This window comes from Ovis canadensis, chromosome 4 (assembly GCF_042477335.2).
Source record: "Ovis canadensis isolate MfBH-ARS-UI-01 breed Bighorn chromosome 4, ARS-UI_OviCan_v2, whole genome shotgun sequence".
In the NCBI taxonomy this organism is placed as follows: domain Eukaryota; kingdom Metazoa; phylum Chordata; class Mammalia; order Artiodactyla; family Bovidae; genus Ovis; species Ovis canadensis.
In genome coordinates, this window is record NC_091248.1 from 47,045,200 (window position 1) to 47,070,821 (window position 25,622).

The 25,622-nt window shown below is 39.8% G+C and overlaps 2 protein-coding genes across 2 annotated transcripts in view; both read right to left on the reverse strand.

Moving 5' to 3' along the window:
* LOC138439218 (ATP-dependent translocase ABCB1-like) overlaps positions 1–5,731 on the reverse strand; it is a 48,747-nt gene extending 43,016 nt beyond the window's left edge. The window contains 7 exon segments of the mRNA XM_069587697.1: positions 397–573; positions 1,636–1,797; positions 3,796–3,966; positions 4,846–5,049; positions 5,156–5,281; positions 5,369–5,479; positions 5,624–5,731. Coding sequence (XP_069443798.1) covers positions 397–573; positions 1,636–1,797; positions 3,796–3,966; positions 4,846–5,049; positions 5,156–5,188 — 747 coding nt within the window. The 5' untranslated portion in view covers positions 5,189–5,281; positions 5,369–5,479; positions 5,624–5,731.
* Positions 5,360–25,622, reverse strand: part of LOC138439799 (ATP-dependent translocase ABCB1-like) — a 102,186-nt gene continuing 81,923 nt past the window's right edge. Inside the window, exons 9-12 of the mRNA XM_070292395.1 lie at positions 14,444–14,568; positions 7,080–7,134; positions 5,624–5,737; positions 5,360–5,479 (exon numbers count right to left, since the gene is read on the reverse strand). Of these exons, the coding sequence (XP_070148496.1) occupies positions 5,360–5,479; positions 5,624–5,737; positions 7,080–7,134; positions 14,444–14,568 (414 nt within the window). The remainder of the gene's footprint in view (positions 5,480–5,623; positions 5,738–7,079; positions 7,135–14,443; positions 14,569–25,622) is intronic.

Genomic DNA, 25,622 nt, shown 5'->3' on the forward strand with positions numbered 1-25,622 from the left:
TATCAATTGATGGCTATGGAACTTTTCTTAAAGAGTGCTGACAGATTCTGTTACATTGTGCCTTAAATTTTAAAGAAATACATGATGATTCCATCAATATTTAAGTCTGACCGGACATCTGGAATGTGACAAGCATATTTGTAAGGATGAAAGAACAAAAATGTTTGTATTTGAAGACCCACTATTATCTCTTTACATTATAAACTCTAATTCTAAAGTTCTTATCCTATAAATTATCATTCATAAATTCCACCTTAGAGTTAACACGTTGAGATTTGGGTCTGTGGACCAAGCGAAGGGACAGGACAGGGAACTCTGGATAACCCTTTCTTGCTCCCACTCCCATCCCAGCCTTCACCCTCTGTTAAAGACATCAGTCGGCAGCCTCTTTTGTACCAAAGTTTCTTCTGTACTGAGCTTTCTGTCCTGGCTTTGGGATCCACGGATACTCCTGCGAGTTGATTTTTTTCTGATTAGACTGGATCTTGAATCTTCAGAGGACGTGTACAAGTCATCAATTTTACTTAGGGATTCACCAGGGGTATTCTCTAATTCAAGTTCATTTCCTTTTGTCTAAAATAAACAAGAAAAATGCATAAGTTGGTTAGGCGGAGTTAACCATTGAAATCTAATCGCTCAACAGCAGATATCAAGGAAAATGGTCATTTTAATTTAAGTCATGGGAAAGGATGAAGTAGAACTGCCATTATTTTGGTGTGATTATATCTGAAAATTAAAACCATTAGATAAGGATCCCCATAAACTATGCTGAAACAATATGGCATCCATTCCAAGTATCTTATCTAGTCACCTCCTCTGTGTGAGTGATTTTGGCTCAATCAGATTTGCTTTGGACCAGTGACATCACACAAATCACGGTGCAAGTCATACTGTGAGACACAATGTTTTCAGTAGACATGTCAAAAAAAGTGATAGGCAAAGTTAACTTTAATTATATGTTTTATCTAACCTTTTATGTATCTAAGATATTAGATTAACATGTAATCAGTGTAAAAACTTTTTGAGATAGCTTGCATTTTTCTTTGGACTAAGTCTTTGGACTCTGGTAGGCATTTTCAACTTAAAACCACTTCAATTGAGATTAACCACTACTAACGTGCTCAACAGCCATGCGTGGCTAACAGCTGCTAGAGTGGATACTGCTGCGGCTGCTGGTTAGCCACTCAGTCGGGTTCTACTCTTTTTGCAACCCCATGAACTGTAACCTGCCAGGCTCCTCTGGCTATGGAATTTTCCCAGCAAGAATACTGGAGTGGTTGCCATTTCCCTCTCCAGGGGATCTCCTGACCTAGGGACTGAACCCACATCTCTTGCTTGGCAGGCAGATTCTTTACCCCTGAGCCACCTGCGAAGCCCCTACTAGATTGGATAGCTCACTTTTAAGCCTTTTTAACTTTATCTTTCTCTATCCTTCATTTTTCTCCTTTCGAGAAGGAAAAAAAAAAAACAAAAAAAACTAAAACCTGGAGTGATCCTCAGTCCCCTTGCTTCCCACCCAAGAATTTTTTCCCTCTTCTCAAGATAATCAATAGCAACATTTATTTATAGCACCAGATACAGCAAAATCGGCTCATGCCTGGGATACTTGAGGAAACTGCTAGAGTCAGATTGCACCTGCACTGTGACAAGTTTGAAGTAAATGCCCCTCTTCCCCATGAGCTCATCATGACTGCCTTCCTCCACGATGACTCCATCATCAAGACCAGCGATGACGTCAGCATTGCAAACCGTGGACAGACGATGCGCTATCACAATGGTGGTCTGGCCTTCTCCGGCCTAAAGGGAGAAAATCTCGTTTTTTAATATGTGAGCGATTATATGAAAAACATTCAGTAACTCAATGTATATTTCCTGACCACCAATCCCCTGGACATTGCAAAGCTGTGTAAGCCATATGAGGCAGTCTCTGGCTTCAATTAATGGTTTAAAATGATGTTTTAATAAGTATGAGCACAAATATGATAGTCTCATATTAACACTATGTAAGCCATTAAGATTTTACTCAATCTCTACTAGCCTAAGTTTACGTAATAATCCGGGGCGTATACAGAGGTAAAACACTCGACAGCCCAGGAATCAGTCATTCGGAGCAGACACAGGCCCGCTGCTATCCCGTGAAGCCAGCCAGCAGCAAGGCGCCCTGGAAGTCCCCCTGTGCTCTCTCACAGACATCTGGATGACCAAGACCGACACTAAATGTGAGGCAACACAGGCCAGACTTCAGTGTTGCACTGATCTGAACTCAAACCTTAGTTCTGCTCTGTATGAGTTCCAGGATCTTATACAAGCCTTTAAACCTGTTCGAGGTTCAACTTATTCACATATCAAATGGGGATAACAGTGCAAGGCTACTTTCTGGAGTGGTTGTGATATACAGTAATGCACAGGTAGCACTGTGATGTACACAGTAAGTGCTTAATAAGTGATGCCTATTTCTAGGGAGAAGCATTATGGAAAAACTAAGGAGCTAAGTAAATGTCTTAAACACCCAATCTCATTTTTATTTTCATATGGAACAAAGCCAGATAACCAGCACTTGTCTGAGATTTCTATAACCTTTGTAACTTTCCTACTGCTTATAATTTTTCTTATTCATATTTCTCTCTGGAAACTAGCAATAAAATTCTCAGAATAAGCTAGCAAAAAGAGGTATAAGGATCAGTTTGAAAAAGAGAAGTGAGAAAAAGTCCTGGAAGAAAAAAAAAAAAAGCACATCAGAAAAATTAGGTGGAAACAACTAGAAAGCAGAGAAGACAATGGATTGATTCTTTGGATGTTTTCAAAGGATGAGATGTGGAATGCCCCCTTCAAAATGTGCATTAAAAGGAAACGGTATTCTTAAATGCAACCTTTCTAAATTATTTTATTAATAATTTAATACACAGTAACATGGTAGAATAGAAAGAAAACACAGATAAGCAAAGTGAAGAGGGAAAAGCAGACTCAATTGCATCTCCATCTACTTTGGTCCACAAAATTGTTAGGGACCTTTTTTCTTTTTCCTTTCTCAACAATCTGTTACGCACTCTGACAGGATGTTTAGCGAAACAGAGTTGTTTTGTTATTAGAAGAGGGGGATAGTTGGAGCAGAAATGAGCTCATCTTTCAGTTCTACCGGCAGCACTTGAACTCACAGCACTTATGGGTGAAAAGGTTTCCACGTTCCGTGTCCTCACAGAGCGAGCCTACTTGTCACCAGACACCAGAGACCAAGCACACGGTGACTGGCGTGGCACACACTCAGTCCAGCCGGTGAGTGAGTCACGTGAACTCAGGTACTGCAGGAAGGTCAAACTCTCTCGATGGTCAAGGACATTTCACTTCATTCCCAGCGTCATCAACTCTCTGGCACTCTCCTCAAGATAAGAGGTCTCTCATTTCCCATTGTCTTTGATAGGCATCTGATCTCCTGAGAACTAGATGTAAACCTTCCTCGTGGTGACAACAGTAAAAACTCATAAAACCTAGGTATCAGGGTGATCTCTAAGGCTAAGTTTTTAAGAGCACAATGAAGACCAACTTTCATCTGAGTCTGTATTCCTCATTGTTTAACTTAAAAAAATGTGCAAGTATCTTTCAATGAAAGTTTATTCATCTCTACCTGAAAATATACCAGAGAAATAGAAGTTATACAGATCCAGAGAGGCCTGATGGTTTTAATAGCTTAAAGAATTACTTTAGGAGAGATTTCTTTAAAAATAATATTAAGAAGAATTAACAGTGGAATGTTCTTATGCTTATAAACCAGCTAGGATTGAACTGAGGTTCACCCACCTTATCCAGGGCCGCCTGAACCACCGCTTCACTCTCGGTGTCCAGCGCTGAGGTGGCCTCATCCAGCAGGAGGATCTTGGGGTTGCGAACCAGGGCCCGGGCAATGGTGATTCTTTGCTTCTGTCCACCGCTTAGCTGGGCTCCTCTCTCTCCAACCAGGGTGTCAAATTTCTACAACATCGAAAACACAGGAGGACTAAACAACAGAATAAGCAATCTCAGCTCAGATTTTTAAGATGGGAAGTAATCCTATAAACAACCCAAATCTAACAGGCAGTATGCTCCAGTTGTGTGTGTGTGTGTGTGTGTGTGTGTGAAGTCACTTCAGTCGTGTCGAACTCTGCGACTCTATGGACTGAAGCCCACCAGGCTCATCTGTCCATGGAACTCACCAGGCAAGAATACTGGAGTGGGCTGCCATGCCCTCCTCCAGGGATCTTCCCAACCCAGGAGTTGTGTCTTATGTCTCCTGCGTTAGGACGTGAGTTCTTTACCACTGGCACCACCTGGGAGGCCTCAAACTTAGCAATAACCAACACTAATTAAAAAAAAAAAAAAGTCAGGTCTTCCCTCATGGTGCAGTGGGTAAGAATCTCCCTTGCAATGAAGGGCACACCTGTTTGAACCCTGGTCCAGAAAGATCCCACAAGCCACGGAGCAACTAATACCATGTGCCACAGCTACCGAGCCTGTGCTCCAGAGCCCCGGAGCCACGACTACTGGCACCTGGGTGCCTAGAGCCCGTGCTCTGCAACAAGAGAAGCCACCACAATGAGAAGCCCTCTCCCACAACTGGAGAGTAGCCCCTGCTGCCCGAAACTGGAGAAACCCGGCTGGCAGCAATGAAGACCCAGAGCAGCAAAAAAATAAGCACATGTTTTTAAAAAGCATGTCTGCTACTAGTTGATGCTACTAGAGCTTTAAAATCTGCAGTCATCTTGATCTGCCACCTTGGGAAGTTCCTCCAGTTTATATTCCTGCCCTGACTTCCTATGCGTCAGGCCGGCGTGCCATGACCCTCCAGCGCAACAAGGATGGAGAAGGACTCACGTTAGGCAGCTTCATGATAAAGTCATAGGCGTTGGCTTCCTTCACAGCTTTCTGAATCTCATCCATGGTGACATCTTCACGGCCGTAGCGAATGTTCTCAGCTATCGTGGTGGCAAACAGCACAGGCTCCTGACTCACCACCCCAATAATCTCCCGCAGATACCTTACGTTGATGGTCCTGATATCCTGTCCGTCGATACTGACCTAAAATAAAAAGGAGCTGTGATATGCACATAGCGCAGAATTGTGATGTGCGACCTGCTGGGGTAAGTCAGAGCTGCAGCATCTGGCTGAACAAGAGTCACCTCACCATGCCCTCCGTGGGGTCATACAGCCTCTGCATCAGCTGGACGGTGGTGCTCTTCCCACAGCCGCTGTTCCCAACCAGGGCCACCGTCTGCCCACTCCCTACCTTCAGGTTGAGGCCCTTCAAGATCTATGAGAATGAACGAGAAATAAACTTAAACCACAGATTTCAGGACTACGTACTTTGTTGAACTGCTGAGTCATCATTTCACTGTACCTTAACTTCGTTTCGAGATGGGTAATGGAAGTGAACATTTCTGAATTCCAGATTTCCTTTAATATTGTCGGGTTTGTGCCCAGCGTTTGAATAGCTGTTGATGCTTGGTTTCTAAACAGAATAAAATTTCAGAAGGTTACAGCAACTACTAGGTTACAATAAATACATTACAATTACATTTGTGGAGAGCTGAATAAAAGTGATAAAGAAATACACTGTTTTAGACAGAGAGATAAATGGCCAGCCCTGACTTACGTCATCAATGATCTTGAACACTTCATAAGCTGCTCCTCTTGCGTTTGCAAAAGCCTCAATGTTTGGAGATGCCTGTCCAATACTAAAAGCTCCAAGTAATACAGAAAAGAAGACCTGAGGAATGTGAAGTAAAAGCATCGAGTTACTTTGTATTTAGTACGCTTTTCTCATATTTTTAACATTGTTAGTTAAATTTTTACATGGTAAGATAACATATGAATACTGACTATTAAAACTATTTTTAAAATTCAAGTACTCTTCAGTTGAGAATGCTGAATTAGTCTTACTGGATCCGTGAAATAATAAATTCAATATGACTGGAATATTTTCATATGTCTTCAAAGGCCAAGAATTTTGGTTTAGAGCATCAGCAAGGTACAGTGGAGATAAACCCGATTATGAGAGTCAGAAACCTGAGGTCTGAACCCTGGATTGAGCTCTAAATGGCTGTATGTCTTCAGGTGATCCTCTGACAGTCTGGACTTCAATTTCTTTATTTGCAAAAAGAGACAAGAGATAGTCAAATACAGGAGATTACACAAAAGAGGGCAAAACCAAGGAAGCAAACAAAAACCAAAGCAATGTTGGAGACCACGGATAGACATTTCCCTCTCATTCTAATCACTTAACATAATTTGAGCACTTTTTAAACCTGGGGAAGTGGCTAATTTCTGACATTCAAATTAAAGGAGACAGGTGCATAGCAGACTGGTCTGCTTAAGAAGGGAGATATGGAGATAAGTGAATGGGGATCAGATTTAAAAAAAAAAAGAAGGATCTTTGCAGATACAGAACCATGGTAAAACTATCAGAGAGAACAGACTGTAATTGAGCCTTAAATTTGTTCTTATTCAATTAATACAATTCCCTACAGGCCGTCAGAACACTGCCTTGCAAAAAGAGGAGCTCATAATTGCAGAAATGAAAGTTTATTTCTAATAGGAGGTATAGTTTGAGTTCTTTGATCCATAAACACAGGATGGTATAAACATTATACAGGATTATATTAATTTTTTCGGAGGATTTGTTCCATTTGAGAATGTACAAGCAGAGGTCAAGCCCTGCTCAGATATGAGCATGATTCTTTCATGCCCTCATGACATTTAAAAACTACCTCACCAAAACCAGTTACCAAAGCATGGCATGGCCCAATGAAATTTACATGATTACTTCCTAAAGAGTAAATTTAAACAGAACTTTATAGTGATAAAATGGTAATACATTATTAAAGTTTCTCCCTCCAAAAAATGTAAATCTTCAACTAGCCAGTTATAACCCTTGACCAGAAAATTATTTTTGAGAAATGTGCTTCAGTGGTTGAATATACAGTCTCCCACTTTATGAGCTGATGTGACATGAAAGTACCACTGGGCATAACTTACACATGATTACATTTAAGGAACTTTAACGCTCATGACTCACACTTTGTTTTGCCTTTATTTCAGTTCTTGCTTACCGAGACTAACGTAGAAATCACTGTGATACGCTGTGTCCCAAGCAGCCCGACGAAACTTTTGCACAGAAGAAGCAACAAGGAAGAAAATCACTTAGATGCCAGAAGAGATAAATGAAAAAAAGAAGGGGATAAGGAAGGAGGAGAAGCAAACACTACTCCTTTTGCATAGGCTTTTTGACTAGCTTGTCAACAAAAATGTCACATGTACAAAATCAGATATTAAAATCATCAATTCATTAAAAACTCTAGTATCAAAATGGTAAAGTAGAATTTCCTAAAAGGGGTCAAAGTTACATAACAAAACACTGACAATTAGAAAAACTATTTTTCTTAAGTAATATGAACACATTTATCAATGATGCAAATAGCCACCTATGGGAGCAAGGAAAAATTTCTGCTGTGTGTGTGTGTGTGTTAGTCACTCACTGGTGTCCGACTCCACAGTTTATTTACATGTAAATAAACTGCGTCCTGTGCTAAGTCCTGCCTGACTCCTTGCAACCCCATGGACTGGAGCCCGCCAGGCTCCTCGCCATGGGATTCTCCAGGAAAGAATACTGGTGTGGATAGCTACAGGATCTTCCCGACCCAGGGATCAAACTCAGGTCTCCTGCATTCCAAGAAAATTCTTTACCATCTGAGCCACCAGGGAAGCCCCACTGTGTACTACTGAATTAAATTTACTTTAAATTATAAGAGAATTTGAGACATCTTACTATACCTGCTAATTTGAAGAGAAAATCAGAGTAAAGACCTTAATTCCTGTCTATGTGGAAGCAGCAAACGGAAGGGTAAGAACTAGAAGGAAAACTGAAGAATTATATTTGGTCTAAGAATAGCTTTAATAATTCTATTATTGCTGTTGTTTAGTCACTCAGTCGTGTCTGACTCTTCTGCCATCCCATGGACTGTAGCCACCAGGCTCCTCCTTCCATGGGATTCTCCAGGCAAGAATACTGGAATGGGCTGCCATTTCCTTCTCCAGGGGATCTTCCTGACCCATGGATCGAATCTGTGTCTCTCACATTTCCTGAATTGGCAGGTGGATTCTTTACCACTAAGTCACCTGGGAAGCCCCTTAATAATTCTACTTCCAACTTAAATCTCAAATCCAGGGACTTCTCCTCCTCCTGGACCACTTCAACAGTCTTCTGAGCAGTTCAAATTTTTGATGGCTTTCATCCATTCACCGGACCAATTACAGACAGAGAAATGATTTTAAAATATAAAGTAGACAGTCATTTCCTTGTTTAAATCCCTCAACTGCTTCCCTGTGCCCTTGGAATTAAATCCTAACTCCTTACCAGGACATGCAAAGTAAATTAAAGTAAAATTAAAATGGAATAAAATTCAGAAAAGTATTTCTGTCATATTCTGGAGGGTTTACCATAATTATATCCATATTTTGAGAAAATATTTCTAAATTTTCATTTTTTTTAACAGATAATTGATTTTTAAGTTTCTTAATGTTAAAAAAAAAAAATCCAGTGAGGGCTACTTTGGTTTTTCAAAGTTTATTATAATTTTTGAAGACCTGGTTACTTATTAGTATCTACTTAAAAAAAAAAATACACTGCTTAATTGAAATAGCTTAATACCAGAATTCAAACTCTGTAAGACTGCCAGAATTTAATATATGAATAATGCTACAATGTATAAAGAAATCAGCCTGAGCACTGATTAACAAAGATATTCTTCTATTTTTTATTCAAAGATTAGAGAAGGAAATAGCAACCCACTCCTTAGAACCTTGGGCTCTCAGGTTGTAGTCTTCAGTCTACTCCTGATATTCAAGAAAAGCTAATTTCAAATTTTCTAGGGGACCTTTCAAAGACAGAGTCCAGTAAATAACATCTTCTGAAGAAATAATTCTACACAGAATATGAATCTTTGAATATAACTGTGTAAGCCCATTTGCGTGTTAAAAAGTTGATCACTATCTTCTCTAAAAAACAAAACAAAACAATCTGTATCTAATTACTTCAGTTCAGTTCACTTGCTCAGTCATGTCCGACTTTTTGCAACCCCATGGACTGCAGCACGCCAGGCCTCCCTGTCCATCACCAACACCCGGAGTCCACCCAAACCCATGTCCATTGAGTTGGTGATGCCATCCAACCATCTCATCCTCTGTCCTTCCCCTTCTCCTCCTGCCCTCAATCTTTCCCAGCATCAGGGTCTTTTCAAATGAGTCAGCTCTTCACATCAGGTGGCCAAAGGATTGGAGTTTCAGCTTCAGCATCAGTCCTTCCAATGAACACCCAGGACTGATCTCCTTTAGGATGGACTGGTTGGATCTCCTTGCAGTCCAAGCGACTCTCAAGAGCCTTCTCCAACACCACAGTTCAAAAGCATCAATTCTTTGGCATTCAGCTTTCTTTATAGTCCAACTCTCACATCCACACATGACTACTGGAAAAACCACAGCCTTGACTAGATGGACCTTTGTTGACAACGTAATGTCTCTGCTTTTTAATATGCTCTCTAGGTTGTTTACTCCTTCCAAGGAGTAAGTGTCTTTTAATTTCATGGCTGCAATCACCATCTAATTACTTAGATCTAACTACCTAGATCTCTCCATTAAAAAATACTTTCAATTCCTTTAAACTTTCAGTGAACTAAAATAAGATTTATCTAAGTTTTGAATATTGGACTTGACACCTTTCCCTCCTTACATCCAGGTTATACATCATTATAGTTTTTCACTGCTAATAATATCTTCTAAAACTATCATGTTCTTCAATTTTGGATGCCATTAATCAAGAAGTATTATAATCGTGTTATTTTATGCAACAGTAATAAAGGAGTTTAATAGAACACTCCATATACAGCAGGGACCCAAAAGGCTACAGCCTCAAATAAGAAGCATGTGCACCATGGGAAGTGGCAGCAGGAGAGCCTGCTTGTCTCAGCCTTGACAGCAGATGAAGGGTGGGGGGAAAGAAACATGTCCCCTGGGAACTGGAACCATAAAAGGCAATGCTTATACAGGTCTGAAAAATATGAATTCACCAGTGTGGTCAAAAACTCCTAGGCAAAGAATATAATGTACACGGGCTCAGGTTAATAGTGCCCCCAGTGAGTGGCAGAAGCAAACACAAATCCTTCCTGCAAGAACTCAGCTTCTCTGTCCAGACCCACAGCAATTGTAAGATGGCTCTGATTGTAGGATTTGTCTCAATTTCAGAGACGATGAATTGCAAGAGAAAAATGTGCATCCTAGAACTGACGGAATACTACATGTTCTCTAACTGCTCCCTGCTGTTCACAGGAATGCCATGTTTACCCCTGAACTGTCATCAGGTACCCAGAGGCCTTCCCGTACACTGCTGGTCTGCAGATCTTATTACACTGTTACTGGACTTGCTGTGTAGACAATCACATACTCTATACAGAATGACAGCTTTGCTTTTTGTCTAGCAACCTAGTAACTTTTCTATTTTTATTATTCTTACTCTTATTTTTATTATCTTGTACCAGTACAACCCTAAATAGAAATTATGTTAGCAGACATACTGTTTCATTATTTTTAAGTAATACTATCAACATTTTACCCTTTAATAAAATTTCCTGTAGGTATCTGGTACATATTCTTTATTAAATTAAGAAAGTTTTTGTCATGAATCATCTGTGATTAGTACTTTTACCTCATCCATCAAAACAAAATGTCTTTCTTCCAATCTACTAATGTGCTTAATGATATTCATGGATTTCCTAAGTTAAATCATCTTTGCACTTATGGGATCAAGCCATCAGGTTCAGAAATTTTTTTAAAATCTGATGACAGCTTTCACATTGATTCATTTAGCAAGTAATTTATCTAGACTTTCTGCATCTATGTATTAGATGAAATTGTCTTATAATTTTCCTTTCTCATATACCTGCTATCTTGTTATGATGTCAAGGTTATACTAGCCTCATAAAATGAACTTGCAACTTTATAATATATGTTTTTTTCATTCTCTCAAACAATCTCTGTAAGATGGGGTTATCTCTTTCTTCAAGTTTTGGTAAAATATGTCTGAAAAATTATCTGGACCTGGTGGTTTTTGCGTGTTTATGTGTGTATGTAGATGAAGGGCAAAAGACGGAGAATTTAAACTGGATTCAATACCTTTAATGATTATGGTTCTACTCAAGTTTCGTCTTAAGTGAGAATTTTAACCTATATTTTTCTGAGACATCATCTATCTCATCAGGGATTTTTAATTACTGGTATAAAACTGTAATTCTTAAAGTAATATTTTAAAAATCTATAGCAACGTTTTTCCTTTTCTCTTTCATTTTGTTCCTGATTAAACCTGCAAAATACTCCTTCATTATTTATCCATATTTTCATAAAAATTAGTTTATGATTTTGTGTCAACCCTTTGCTTCTTTCGATAAAAGACAGAAATGGTATGGACCTAACAGAAGCAGAAGATATTAAGAAGAGGTGGCAAGAATACACAGAAAAACTGTGCAAAAAAGATCTTCATGACCCAGATAATCACGATGGTGTGATCACTCACCTAGAGCCAGACATCCTGGAATGTGAAGTCAAGTGGGCCTTAGAAAGCATTTCTATAAACAAAGCTAGTGGAGGTGATGGAATTCCAGCTGAGCTAGTTCAAATCCTGAAAGATGATGCTGTGAAAGTGCTGCACTCAATATGCCAGCAAATTTGGAAAACTCAGCAGTGGCCACAGGACTGGAAAACGTCAGTTTTCATTCCAATCCCAAAGAAAGGCAATGGCCAAAGAATGCTCAAACTACTGCACAATTGCACTCATCTCACACGTTAGTAAAGTAATGCTCAAAATTCTCCAAGCCAGGCTTCAGCAGTACGTGAACTGTGAACTTTCAGATGTTCAAGCTGGTTTTAGAAAAGGCAGAGGAACCAGAGATCAAATTGCCAACATCCACTGGATCATGGGAAAAGCAAGAGATTTCCACAAAAATATCTATTTCTGCTTTATTGATTGTGCCAAAGCCTTTGACTGTGTGGATCACAATAAACTGTGGAAAATTCTGAAAGAGATGGGAATACCAGACCACCTCATCTGCCCCTTGAGAAACCTATATGCAGGTCAGGAAGCAACAGTTAGAACTGGACATGGAACAACAGAATGGTTCCAGATAGGAAAAGGATTGTGTCAAGGCTGTATATTGTTACCCTGCTTATTTAACTTATATGCAGAGTATATCATGAGAAATGCTGGGCTGGAAGAAGCACAAGCTGAAGTCAAGACTGCCGGGAGAAAGATCAATAACCTCAGATATGCAGATGACACCACCCTTATGGCAGAAAGTGAAGAGGAACTAAAAAGCCTCTTGATGAAAATGAAACAGGTGAGTGAAAAAGTTGGCTTAAAGGTCAACATTCAGAAAATGAAGATCATGGCATCCGGTCCCATCACTTCATGGGAAATAGATGGGGAAACAGTGGAAACAGTGTCAGATTTTATTTTTCTGCACTCTAAAATCATTGCAGATGGTGACTGCAGCCATGAAATTAAAAGATGCTTAGAACTTGGAAGGAAAGTTATGACCAACCTAGATAGCATATTCAAAAGCAGAGACATTACTTTGAAAACAAAGGTCCATCTAGTCAAGGCTATGGTTTTTCCAGTGGTCATGTATGGATGTGAACATTGGACTGTGAAGAAAGCTGAGCGCCGAAGAATTGATGCTTTTGAAGTGTGGTGTTGGAGAAGGCTCTTGAGAGTCCCTTGGACTGCAAGGAGATCCAATCAGTCCATTTTAAAGGAGATCAGGCCTGGGTGTTCTTTGGAAGGCCTGATGCTACAGCTGAAACTCCAATACTTTGGCCACCTCATGCAAAAAGTTGACTCATTGGAAAAGACTGATGCTGGGAGGGATTGGGAGCAGGGGGAGAAGAGGACGACAGAGGATGAGATGGCTGGATGGCATCACTGACTCGATGGACATGAGTCTGAGTGAACTCTGGGAGTTGGTGTTGGACAGGGAGGCCTGGCGTGCTGCGATTCATGGTGTCACAAAGAGTCGGACATGACTGAGCGACTTAACTGAACTGAACTTTGCTTCTTTATCTTTATTTTCTATTAAAATGTTTTTCCTCTTAATCCTTTATCCTTTTTATACTTACTTTTCTCTGTTATTCTTTTTGTAACTTCTTAATTTAGCTGCTTAGTTCATGAATTTTCAGCAGTTTTTAAATGTCTTCTACCAAACACCTTAGCGCTACCACTGGATGCGGATTCATTTTTAATTTGAAACCCTCAGCTTTAGGAAGAGAGAGCTCCCTGGTGCTCAGAGTATTATAAATTCAGACTCTAGCAGCAGGTGAAGGGGAGGCTTGCACTTTTGATTTCTACAGAGAGATGCTTTCCCTTGGCGCAATAACTAGGCAGAATCAGATAAGATTTGTTGCCCCATGTTGGTAAACAGATTCCTTTTCTGATACACTTCTCCATTGAGAAAAAGTGGAAATGAACGCCAAGTTCAAAATTTCATTTTGTCTCTACTCAGACATTTATTCAGAAAGTACTTTGCTGAATACACTCTTGAAACTGTACCCTCATGACTCTAATGGAGTATTTAACTTCCCCAAACAATATTTACCCCAACTGGTACATTAGATATGTTGTTGACCTGTGGTTGTTTATATCTGTCCCCTTCCCCTGCCAGAATTTAAGCTCCAAGAGAAGAGGGTCTTCATTTGACTGGTTATTTGCAAGGCAATGAAGCAAGACTTCCCATTTTCTAGTCAGATTCATGTTAAGGCAAAAGCAAAAACCTTTGCAAGAAATGAGATACAGTACAGATATTTCTTTCCTCTGAACTATGATAGGTACATAGCCATCACAAATCTCTCAGAGGATATCTTTATGGGTATGAAATATATCATATGAGAAAAGAACACTCCAAACATAGTGTGTACATTTTAAAGAGTATACAGTGAGCACTCATGTAAGCACAGCTGAGGTCATGAAATACAACAATGTCAGAATCAAGATGCCCCTGCCACGTGCCCCACTTTTACCACCAACCCCTCACCTCCCCCAGAAGTAACCATTATTTTGACTTAATGACCCCATCCATCTAGAATCAAGAATTAACTTGATGGAGAAAAATTATCATCAGAGATATTAATTATGTTTCAGCCTTAAGAAACTATTTTATCTCACTACCCATCTAGGAGATTTTAGAAAACACTTTGAATTAGCAGATATAAGATAATTACAACTGGAATCACAACTTTTCTAGAATATTGATTATGCTGTAATATATTCAAGAAGCTGTTTAAGGAAATATATACATCAGTCATCACCGTCAACCTGAAGGGCATTTGAGATGACAGAATTTTACATCTCTACCAGCTTAAAAAAGGAGACTCAAACCTTTCAAGTTCTTTCTTTTGTCCTCCAAATGCAATCACAGTTCTAATAGCCGCTAAGACCTCTTCAGCTACTGCTCCGGCTTTTGCATACGCCAAAAGTTCTTTATCAGTAAATGAAGACAGTATCTGTTTAAAAATGCAATTGCAGATAATTTAAATTTTTTAACAAGTTAATTTTACCTTTTGTACACAAATGCTGCTGGTACAGAGTATACTGTAATGTATATAAATTTTTACTTGTATTTGGTTATGAAGTCCTATTTTTTAGTATACATATGATAGCCATTTCTTTTTGGACTGAGATGGTATATAATAAAGTAAAATTTCAACTTTCTCACTGTACCCCATGGATTCTCATACAAATAAATAAATCTGGGACTTTGGGGGAGATTTTACATCTTAAAAAAGTGTATACTCTAGACGTCAATAAATACAGAAAATGGGGCAGTATATCAAAAACATAGGTGTACTCAACATAGCAATTGCTAATTATACTCTGGTTCAGAAACACCAAGGTAGGAGGCCAGGAGAACACGGGGACCAAGCACTGTGCAGCGACAGGACCTCAGGGAGGTTTCAAATGCCAGGGAAGCAGAGCTCCTTCCAGCAGGGTTTCTTAGCACCACTTTAGGCCACCATGGAGGCCTCTTTTATGGACGTTCTTTGGTTTTTCTGTTTGGTCCCTGAGCATCTGTTCTTTGGAAGGAACGGTACCAGGTCCTTTATATACACAGGATCTCCTTCACCGATTCTTCTCAATTGTACCAAGAAGTAGGCATTATTTTCCCCCCTCAATACATGAGGAAATGGAACGAGAAAGAGGTCAAGTCGTTTGCTAGTAAGTGCAATATCCAGGATTTAAGGCTTCACAGTATGAATCAACGGCCACTGGAATGAATTTCTCTCTAAAACCAGCCACTGACATGTGTGGAATCCCAGAGGGCTCTGTGAGTAAAACTGTGAACCGACGAGGGCAAAGGACCACTATTTTTACCTGAAATGCTTGACTAGTCAACCATCTAAATATTGCACACAGGAATTCAAATCAAATTCTGAGTAAATATATTATACTCTTTCAATAAATAATTTATAGCATCTGTGGACTCATTTGTATAAGTAATAACAGCCTATTCCTTCTTGTCAGAAAAAGTTCTATGCCTTCTTATTATAAAAACAGTCTATGCCTTCTTATAAAAAGTTCAAAGTTGTTTTGACTTTAAGAGCGCATTTCTCCCTCTGCTGCGTGCGAATGTAAAGGAGCTACGGCAGATGCAGGAATGGGTGGGTGAGGGAAACGAACCTTTACCAACCAGGTTCCATGGCAGATGTTGTACGGTGTGCACCTTCCTCTTTGGTTCCCCAAACAACAACCCACCGATGCTCTAGACCTTCCTGACCTCTCAGAATGACCTGCCTAGGGCTGCCCTATCACATCTGCCAGAATTGCTCCCAGCGCTGGGCCTGACCCAGGGAGATCACTGTCATCCCTGAACAAGCAGGTCTGCATAAGGCAAGAGGTGCCTACAATACAGTTTAGCTCTGTTTCTCTGCTCTTGTTGAAAACCTCAGCCATCAACCACACCAGCAGCAGCTGACAACAGAAGATTAGCAGAACTATTTTTGAATGAGAAGTTTCAAAATGTGCTATTCTAATTTATTGTTGAAATATCAAGTACTATTCCAACTGATTCAATAAACCTGGCTTCTCTATGACCTTCCATAATGAAAAGCATATCCTTAGGCAAGACTACGGTAGAATGTTCATGAAGTGTTTTGTTTTTAACAGATCATGTCTATTGAAAGAAAAAAAACACTTTTAAATACTCTCAGGGATGTGAAAAGTCAACTTTACTGTTCCTCTAATATAAAATAACAGAATGGTGATAGTTCCATTATTACAATCAACCACTTAAATGATATCAAATTTCACTAACTCATCCCTTCTGCCAAAGGCTGCTAATTTTTTTTTGAACAAAGCCTAATTGTACTAGTGCCAGACACATGAAATTGTTATTCCTCTTAAGTTAAAAGCTAACACAGGCCACTATATATATTGTTGAAACTAATACATTCAGAAGCAATAGTTTTGTTCATGACAGATGTTTTGGCCTTCATCTTTGCCCCTTTTTTCCAGTTCTCAGTGTAGGTCTTTATTTCATTTTGTTTGGATAATTTATACATGCTTTATTTTTTTAAACTTGTTATTCTGAGATAATTGCAGACACAAAGGCAGTTCTAAGGAAGACAGTCAGATCCCATAAACCCTTTATCTGGTGTTCCCCAAACAACATCTCCAACATCTCTTCAGAACAAGATCCCAGCCAAAAATTTAACACAACATTAATTCAATGTTATTCAGATTTACCAGTTTTACATGCACTCGTGTGTGTGTGTGCGTGTTAGTTCCAAGCAATGTTATCATCTGCTAGATTCATGTGACGACAGTCACAACACAGAACAAATCCATCACAAGGATCCCTCAGTCCTGCTTTTTGTAGCCACAGCCACCTCCTTTCCTACTCCTCGTTTCTCCTCCCCTCCATACCATCCCAAACACCTGAAAACCACTAAACTGTTCTGCCTGTTATTTTGTCATTTCAAAAATATTATATAAATGGAGCATAACGTATGTGACCTTTCGGGACCGGCCTTTTTCACCAAGTACAAATCTCTAGAGACTCATCCAGGTTGTGTGTGTATCAGTACTACTTTCCTTTTTATCATTGGATGTACCACAGTTGCTCAACCAGTAACCTGTTCAAGAGCATCTGGGGTTGTTTCAGTTTGGGGCTATTACCAATACAGCTGCTATGAACACCTGAATACAGATTGAGTGAATCAGTTCAGTTCAGTTCAGTTCAGTCACTCAGTCGTGTCCGACTCTTGGCGACCCCATGAATCACAACACACCAGGCCTCCCTGTCCATCACCATCTCCTGGAGTTCACTCAGACTCATGTCCATCGAGTCAGTGATGCCATCCAGCCATCTCATCCTCTGTTGTCCCCTTCTCCTCCTGCCCCCAATCCCTCCCAGCATTAGAGTCTTTTCCAATGAGTCAAAACTTCGCATGAGGTGGCCAAAGTACCTGAGTTTCAGCTTTAGCATCATTCCTTCCAAAGAAATCCCAGGGCTGATCTCCTTCAGAATGGACTGGTTGGATCTCCTTGCAGTCCAAGGGCCTCTCAAGAGTCTTCTCCAACACCACAGTTCAAAAGCATCAATTCTTCGGCGCTCAGCCTTCTTCACAGTTCAACTCAACACATGAACATAATTTTTCTTAGATAAATGTCCAATACAACTGCTGGATTGTATGGTAATTGCATGTTTAGTTTTCTAAGAAATCGCAAACTATTTTTTCAGGTTGAACACCATTTTACACTCCTACCAATAATACATGAGTGACCCTGTTTCTCTGCGTCTCAGCAGCATTTGGGGTTTCACTTTTATTTTAGCCATTTTGGTAGATGCATAATGGTATCTTGTTGCAGTTTAATTTGCTTTTCACTGACGACTAACGTCGTTAAACAACCTTTCATGTGCTGACCTACCACCTGTATAACCTCTCTGATGATGTTTGTTTATCTCTTCTGCTCATTCTCTAACTGGTTCATTCAGGGTTGCTTTTTTCCCTTAATATATATATTTTTTATTGAAGTACGGCTGACTTACAGTGTCTCAGGTGCACAGCAAGGTGATCCAGTTATACATAAACACACATTATTTTCAGATTATTTTCCATTACAGGTTATTACAAGATATTGACTATAGTTCCCTGTGCTATACAGTAAACCTTTGTTGCTTGTGGCATATTTATTTTTTAATTAGAAATCTAGCATTCTATTTATACTAAGTCAAACAAGTGGAATCAAAATGTCATCAATTTTTTTCAGTTAGGCAAAAGTTTGTAAGTTTTCTAAAAAATATATATTTATATATTTATTTATATATCTTATATATATATGTGTATATATATGTATATATACAAAAGCTTTTCTACCATGCTCGATAAAGGCTTGAGAAAGAACATCCAAAAAAAAAAAGAGAGAGATGGAGAAATTGGAAAACACAAACTAAATGAAATGCCAGCACTGAATAAGAAATAGAAAGTGAAACAAACTGAATAAAATTAAAGGTTGAAGGGTTAATGCAGCCACAATAGGCTAGTGGAGATATGCCTGCAAACGGGTCTCTCTGCTTGGGCTGAACGTGCTTGCAAATGAGGCATTCTGCCAAGGAGTCTGCACACAGCCTTGAGTTTAATGGTCCCTTGCAAATGAGGGAACATTCCCTTCTTGTGATAAGAAGAAAGAAAGGGCTCTGGACAGACTCTGCAGTAGACAGAGATTTCACTCCCCTTGCTGTACGATAACATGTATGCACCTGTGCTGTACTGAAAAGGCTTATTCATGCAGTCTGGAATTCTGCCTAGGGGGCTTTATAAAAATAAACCACAATTAGTTTTGTGCAGTCTTTTTCCTCCGGCCGGAGTGGTGTATTGTCTGTCTCTTGTGTGTCTCGTGTGTTTTGTCTTTGTGTCATTCCGCTCACGACATCTGGCGCCCAACGTGGGGCTTGAGTGAAACCGAAAGGGTGAGTAACCCCGGGGGGATTTTAAATCTACAGCAGGGGAGCTTTCGGGAAAATCATGGGGAATTCCTCACCCTAGCAGGGGAACTTTCGGAAAATCATGGGGAATTCCTCATCATCATTTCGGACACAATACAGGGAGTTAGTCAAAGGACTTCTCCACTCCATAGGCGTTAAGGTCTCGACTCGTCGATTGAGTGAGCTCTTTGGCTTGGTGGAGCAATGTTGTCATTGGTTTCAATATCAAACTAAGTTACAGTTAAATTTGAAGGAGTGGAAAATAATTCAAAAGGAATTGAGAAAGCAACATCAGAAGGGTAATGTGATCCCTTTGAAGTTATGGACTATGTGTAGTGCTATAACACAGGCTTTGACCTTGCTCTCTACTGATAATGAAACTAAATCTAATGCTTCAAGGAGGGGAGAAATAATTTATGAGGATGTGTCAGACGTTGGTGGGGCTTCTGCATCGCCTGAAGGCAAGGATACAAATGAGCCTCCTCCTGTAAATGGTGAAACATCTGATAGTTCAGAATCAGATTCGGAGGCTTCTTTGGTTTCGTCAGAGGAGGGCAAAGAGATTAAAGAAATGATCCATCTATTCTGGGAATGGTGGAAATCCCGTAAGGAGGAGAAAAAATCTACACCTTCTGCTCCTCCTTGTGCTTCTCTTTTCCCCTCTGTGGATAATCGGCCCAATGTGGGCAGGGAATATTGTCGGTTCTCCTTTTCTTTGTCTATGCTTCATGATGATGACTTGCCTGCTCCCCCTGGTGGGTTTATCGATCCTCCACAATTATTTCCCATCCAGAGACAGCAAAATGACAACGTGATAAATATTCAATACACTCCTTTGGAATATAAATTTTTTAAAGATCTTAAAGCTGCAGTAGCACAATACAGTCCTCAATCTCCCTTTGTTTTGGCTATGCTGGAATCACTGGGAAAAGGCAAATTAATCATTCCGTTAGATTGGGAATCTATTGCCCAAGCTGTCTTGGAGGGCTCTCAATGGTTGCAACTTCGTAGCTGGTAGGAAGAAGCTAGAAAGCAGGCTCAGATTAATGAGGGACAGAATCCCCCCGGTCCTCTCGAGGACAAGCTAATGGGAGAGGGCCATTATCGGGCTTTAAGAGAACAGGCTCAATACTCTGATCAGGACTTACAACAAGTCCACCAGGTCTTTTTACGAGTATGGTGCCAAAAAAAAAAAAAAAAAAGAGCATGGCGCCGTGTGGTGCCTACTGGCCACACCCAGCCCTCCTTTGTTAAAACAATGCAAGGCCCCAATGAGCCTTATACTGATTTTCTAGCAAGGTTGAGGGTAGCTGTGGAATGGGCTGTAGGGAGGGATGAGATTTCAGAGATATTATTACAAACTTTAGTATTTGAAAATGCAAATCCTGAATGCAAGCGTATACTGGCACCATTAAAGGGACAGGGTGCACCTATAGCTGAATATATCAGAGCCTGCTCAGGAGTAGGAGGAACTGAGCATCAGGCTAATGTCTTTGCTATAGCCTAGGCCAAAGCTATGAGACCACAAAAGGGAGGTAACTGCTTCCATTGTGGAAAACCTGGTCATATGAAAAGAGTGTGTCAGAAATTAAAAGCTGATCAAGGTGCAATTCCTAAAGACAGATCTCTCGCTGGGAAGAATAAGACTCCTGGACCTTGCTGTCGGTGTGGGAAGGGGCTTCGTTGGACTAATGAATGCAGATCTAAAACAGACAAAATGGGCAACCTGATACTGGGAAACTATCCTGCGGGCCTAAGTCCTTGGGGCCCAGGAACATTACTGGGGACTTCTCCTCCTTGCCCTCCTCCCATCCCATCTGCCCCAACCCTATTCCCTCCCAACAACCGTTACGAGTTGATGCCCCATTATAAGGACCTCAGATGATGATTTCGGACTTACGGTCTGCTACTTCAGGGAGTGCTGCTGCTGATTTGGCACTAGCTGATAATGTTCTTTTGTCACCAGGGGGAGGTATTTACAAATTAAAAACAAATGTATTTGGACCACTGCCTAAAGGCACTCTTGGCTTGATATTAGGTTGTAGCAGCGCGGCTTTGAGAGGGCTAACAATAATTCCTGGGGTAATAGACTCTGACTATGTTAGGGAAATTTTAATTATGGTCTCTGCTTCTACCATGCTTTCATTGTTAGCTGGAGAGCGTATTGCTCAAATACTTCTCCTATCTTATCACCCCTTTTTGGCTCTTCCTAATGAACGAACAGGAGGATTTGGAAGTACTGGGTGGCATATATTTTGGAAAATGCTTATCGAAGATTCTTGCCCTGTTCTCTCCTTGATTATACAAGGAAACAACTTTGAGGGACTAGTAGACACAGGGGCAGATGTTTCAGTCATTTCTTCTCAACAATGGCCCCAAGATTGGAAAAAAGAAAAAAGCCCTCTAATGCTGATGGGACTGGGCTCCATTGCAGACGTCTGGAAGAGTACCCATCCCTTGCAATGCCAATTCCATAATGGAAGATCAGTGTTTGTTACCTTTTATATTGTACACATACCTATCAATATATGCGGAAGAGATCTTCTCTCTCCTTTGGGGGCTTCTGTAACCATTCCATAGGAAAACTAGTAGCCACTGCTCAAATTCCTCGAGCACTCCCATTAAAATGGTTAACTAATACTCCAAAATGGGTTGAGCAGTGGCCATTACCACAAATGAAGCTAAGAGGCATTAAAACAATTAATACAAGAACAACTTCAACTTGGTCATATAGAGCCCTCTACCTCCCCCTGGAATTCTCCTGTTTTTGTTATAAAAAGGAAATCTGGAAAATGGAGAATGTTAACTGATTTACGGAAGTTAATAAATGTATTGAACCTCTGGGAGCCTTGCAATTGGGACTCCCCTCTCCAGCTCTTATTCCTCAGAATTGGTCCTTAATGGTGCTAGATCTTAAAGACTGTTTTTTTACCATTCCCCTACAATTGCAAGATAGAGATAAATTTGCTTTTACAGTTCCTGTTCTTAATCATGCTCAGCCTGTTAAGCGTTATCAGTGGACAGTCTTACCACAAGGAATGATAAATAGTGCTACCTTATGCCAAGAATTCGTAGCTCGCTCTTTACAATCCCTCCATTGAGAATACCCCAATTATATTCTATATCATTATATGGATGATCTCCTATTAGCAGCTCCTAATATTGCTGAACGTGATGAATTCTTTTTAAAAGTACAGGAGGCTTTAAGACTATACAATTTGCAAGTAGCCCCAGAAAAAATTCAAAAGGACTTTCCTATTTCGTATTTAGGGACAATATTGGAACAACATAGAATAAGGCCCCAAAAGTTGCAAATTAGAAGAGACCATCTCAAAACCTTAAATGATTTTCAAGTTACTGGGAGATATTAATTGGCTACGCCCGGTACTTGGGATTCCTACTTATCAATTACGACATTTGTTTTCTGCTTTAGAAGGAGATACAGCTCTGGATAGCCCCCGGACCTTAACCCCATTGGCTTTACAGGAACTTCAATTTGTTGAGCAACGACTAAATGACAGCTTTTTGACTTACTTACATGTGTCTCAATCTATTTCGTTTATAATATTTCATACCCCTTATTCTCCATCTGGTGTAACTGCTCAAGAAAAAGGATTAATAGAATGGGTTTTCTTACCTAACAGTTTTTCCAAAAAATTGACTACATATATGGATAAATTAGCCTTCCTTATACAGAAAGGTCGCCGTCATATTTTACAATTATCAGGATGTGAACCACACCAGATTGTTACTCAGTTAACAACTGCTCAAATATCTCGATGTTTACAATTTAATGAAAACTGGCAAATTTCTCTTACCTCATATCCTGGTTCATTTTCTAATCATTATCTGTCATCTAAATTGATTGATTTTCTCCGGACTAATGCTGTGATATCTCATTTCCCAATTTCAGATGTTCCAGTTAAGGGGCCCACTATTTTTACAGATGCAAATAAAAATACTGCTGGATATTGGACCCCGGAAAGTTCCAGGGTTCTCTCCCACTCATTTTCTTCTGTACAGCCCGCTGAATTGTGGGCTATCTATTTAGTTTTGCAAGATTTTCCCCAACTTCCTATTAACACTGTTTCAGATTCTCGATATGCTGTTCTCTCTTGCCTACAGCTTCCCCATGTCTCCCTTCCACTGACCCTTAAAACAGCTATTGATGAATTGTTTTACCAAGTACAACAATTGCTCTTGCGATGTTCAGAGTTAATTTTCTTTACTCACATCCATGCACATTCTGCCCTTCCTGGACCCTTATCATTCGGAAATGCTACAATTGATGCCTTACTTTATCCTATAGAAGCAGCAAAACAAGAACATCTCTTACAGCATACCAATTCCAAAGGGTTACAAAAATCTCATGCTATTACTTGAAAACAAGCTCAAAATATTGTTCATTCTTGTTCCATATGTGCACCCTTTGCTTTGCCATTTACTTCACCAGGTGTCAACATGAGATGACAACAAGCAAATCAGATATGGCAAATGGATGTAATTTACATTTCTTCTTTTGGACAACAAAAAAGTGTGCATCATATTATAGATGCTTGCATACATTTTCAATGGGCCACTGCATTACATTCTGAAAAGGCTGACGCTGTTATTACTCATTTGTTATCTTGTTTTGCAGTTATGGGATTACCAATTGAATTGAAAACTGATAATGCACCTGCCTACCAATCTGCAAAATTAGCTCACTTTTTATCTCAATACCATACAACTCATACTTTTGGTATTCCTTATAATAGTCAAGGGCAAGCTATCATTGAAAGAGCTAATCGTACCTTGTGTGATTATCTTGAAAAAATTAAAAAGGGGGAACAAGAGAGATTTATGAAACCTAAAGACATTCTGAATAAAACCTTACTTACCCTAAATTTTTTGAATGTTTGGAGTAAGGGAAATCTATCAGCAGCAGAGCTGCATTTTCAAGGGAAAGAAGAGGATAAGAAGATCTTGAATATGTCTATTTGGTATAAAGATAAAGAGAAAGGTTGGATCCCAGCATCATTAGTATATTTGGGACGAGGGTATGCTTTCATTTCTGTTAATAATTACAGGTTTTGGACCCCAGCAAGACTGATCAAAATCAACAATGGCTGATGCCTTTGTTCAAAAATTCAAAGAGCTTACTATGCAGAGAAGCTTTACTTTCTGTACAAGGGAAGCAACACCTCCTACATGGGGTCAAATGAAGAGGTTGACCTAGGAAGCAGAGAAGACATTAATGAAGGCGGGGCAACCTCTGAATCCTACCAATCTTTTGCTTGCCATGATGGCATTGGTGACATGTCAGGTAATCGGTGTATCGGCAAGTAATCATACATATTGCGCATATATACCTAATCCCCCATTAGTAAGAGCAGTTTCTTGAGGGGAAGGTATGAGAAGTGCAGGTATGTACTAGTGAGACTGCCTTTTTTCCCCCGCCAGCTTGCGGGGGAATAGAACAACTATCTTATCATAAACAACAATATAATATTAGTAATTTGACCATTGCAGTGGAAGGTATTCCTTTATGTATAAGGGGACACCCCTTTTGTCTGTCCACCAAGGAACATTCTCATCATTCTTACAATACATGGGGGGTAAAATATAATAATTACCATTTTGCTACTTTTACTGTGCTTGTTTCCACCAGGGGATTTAGCACCTCGACAGAACCGATAGACATTCATAATGAAATACATATGTCACTATGTCCTGTTAACTTTTTTGCTTCTTCTCTAGAATCTTTGGAATGGGAACGTTGCCGAGGTTATCGACCCTTTAAAGTCATGAATTATTCTGGGTCTATCATTGTAGATTGGAGTCCAGATCATGGACAATTCTTAGAAAAATGGTCAAATAAATCTTTTAGGTGGCATCGTGCAAATAGCACTTTGATCGGCAATGGTAATGAAACAGTTAAATGGCAGCAATTTGCACTTGTCCCTCCTCAATTACAGTTGCAAGGATAGCTGCACATTCAAGGGGATATTTGGAAACTATGGGCAGTTTCTGGTAATCTCACTATCTGGTCAGCAAACTATACTTTGGATAGTGGTGACTCTTCGGGTCCATTCCATGTTAATTTACATGTTAATAAATCTTATTCTGCAATGGCATGTGTAAAATATCCTTTTGCATTATTATATGGGAATTGGACCTGGAATGATACTGTGGGATCTGTGTCATGTGACTACTGTAATCTAACTCAATGTGTAAATCAGTCTTGGTGGGAAGAATTTGAAAGACGAACCTATAACTCCAATTTCTTGTTAGTAATTTTTAAGGCTCAGACAGAAGTATGGTTACCTATAAATCTGACTCGGCCATGGTCAGACTCTTTTGCTGTTTCTCATCTAGTAACCACTGTACAGACTTTGCTACATCGATCTCGACGTATGCTTGGTGTGGTCATTGCTTCGATTCTAGCAGTCGCGTCAGTAACTGCAACAGTGGCAGTGGCAGTACTTGCGTTACACCAAGGAATTCAAGCAGCTGATTTTATTCGGGACTGGCATAAAGACTCTCATTTGTTATGGCAACAACAGCGAGATTTGGATGCACAACTTGCTACCG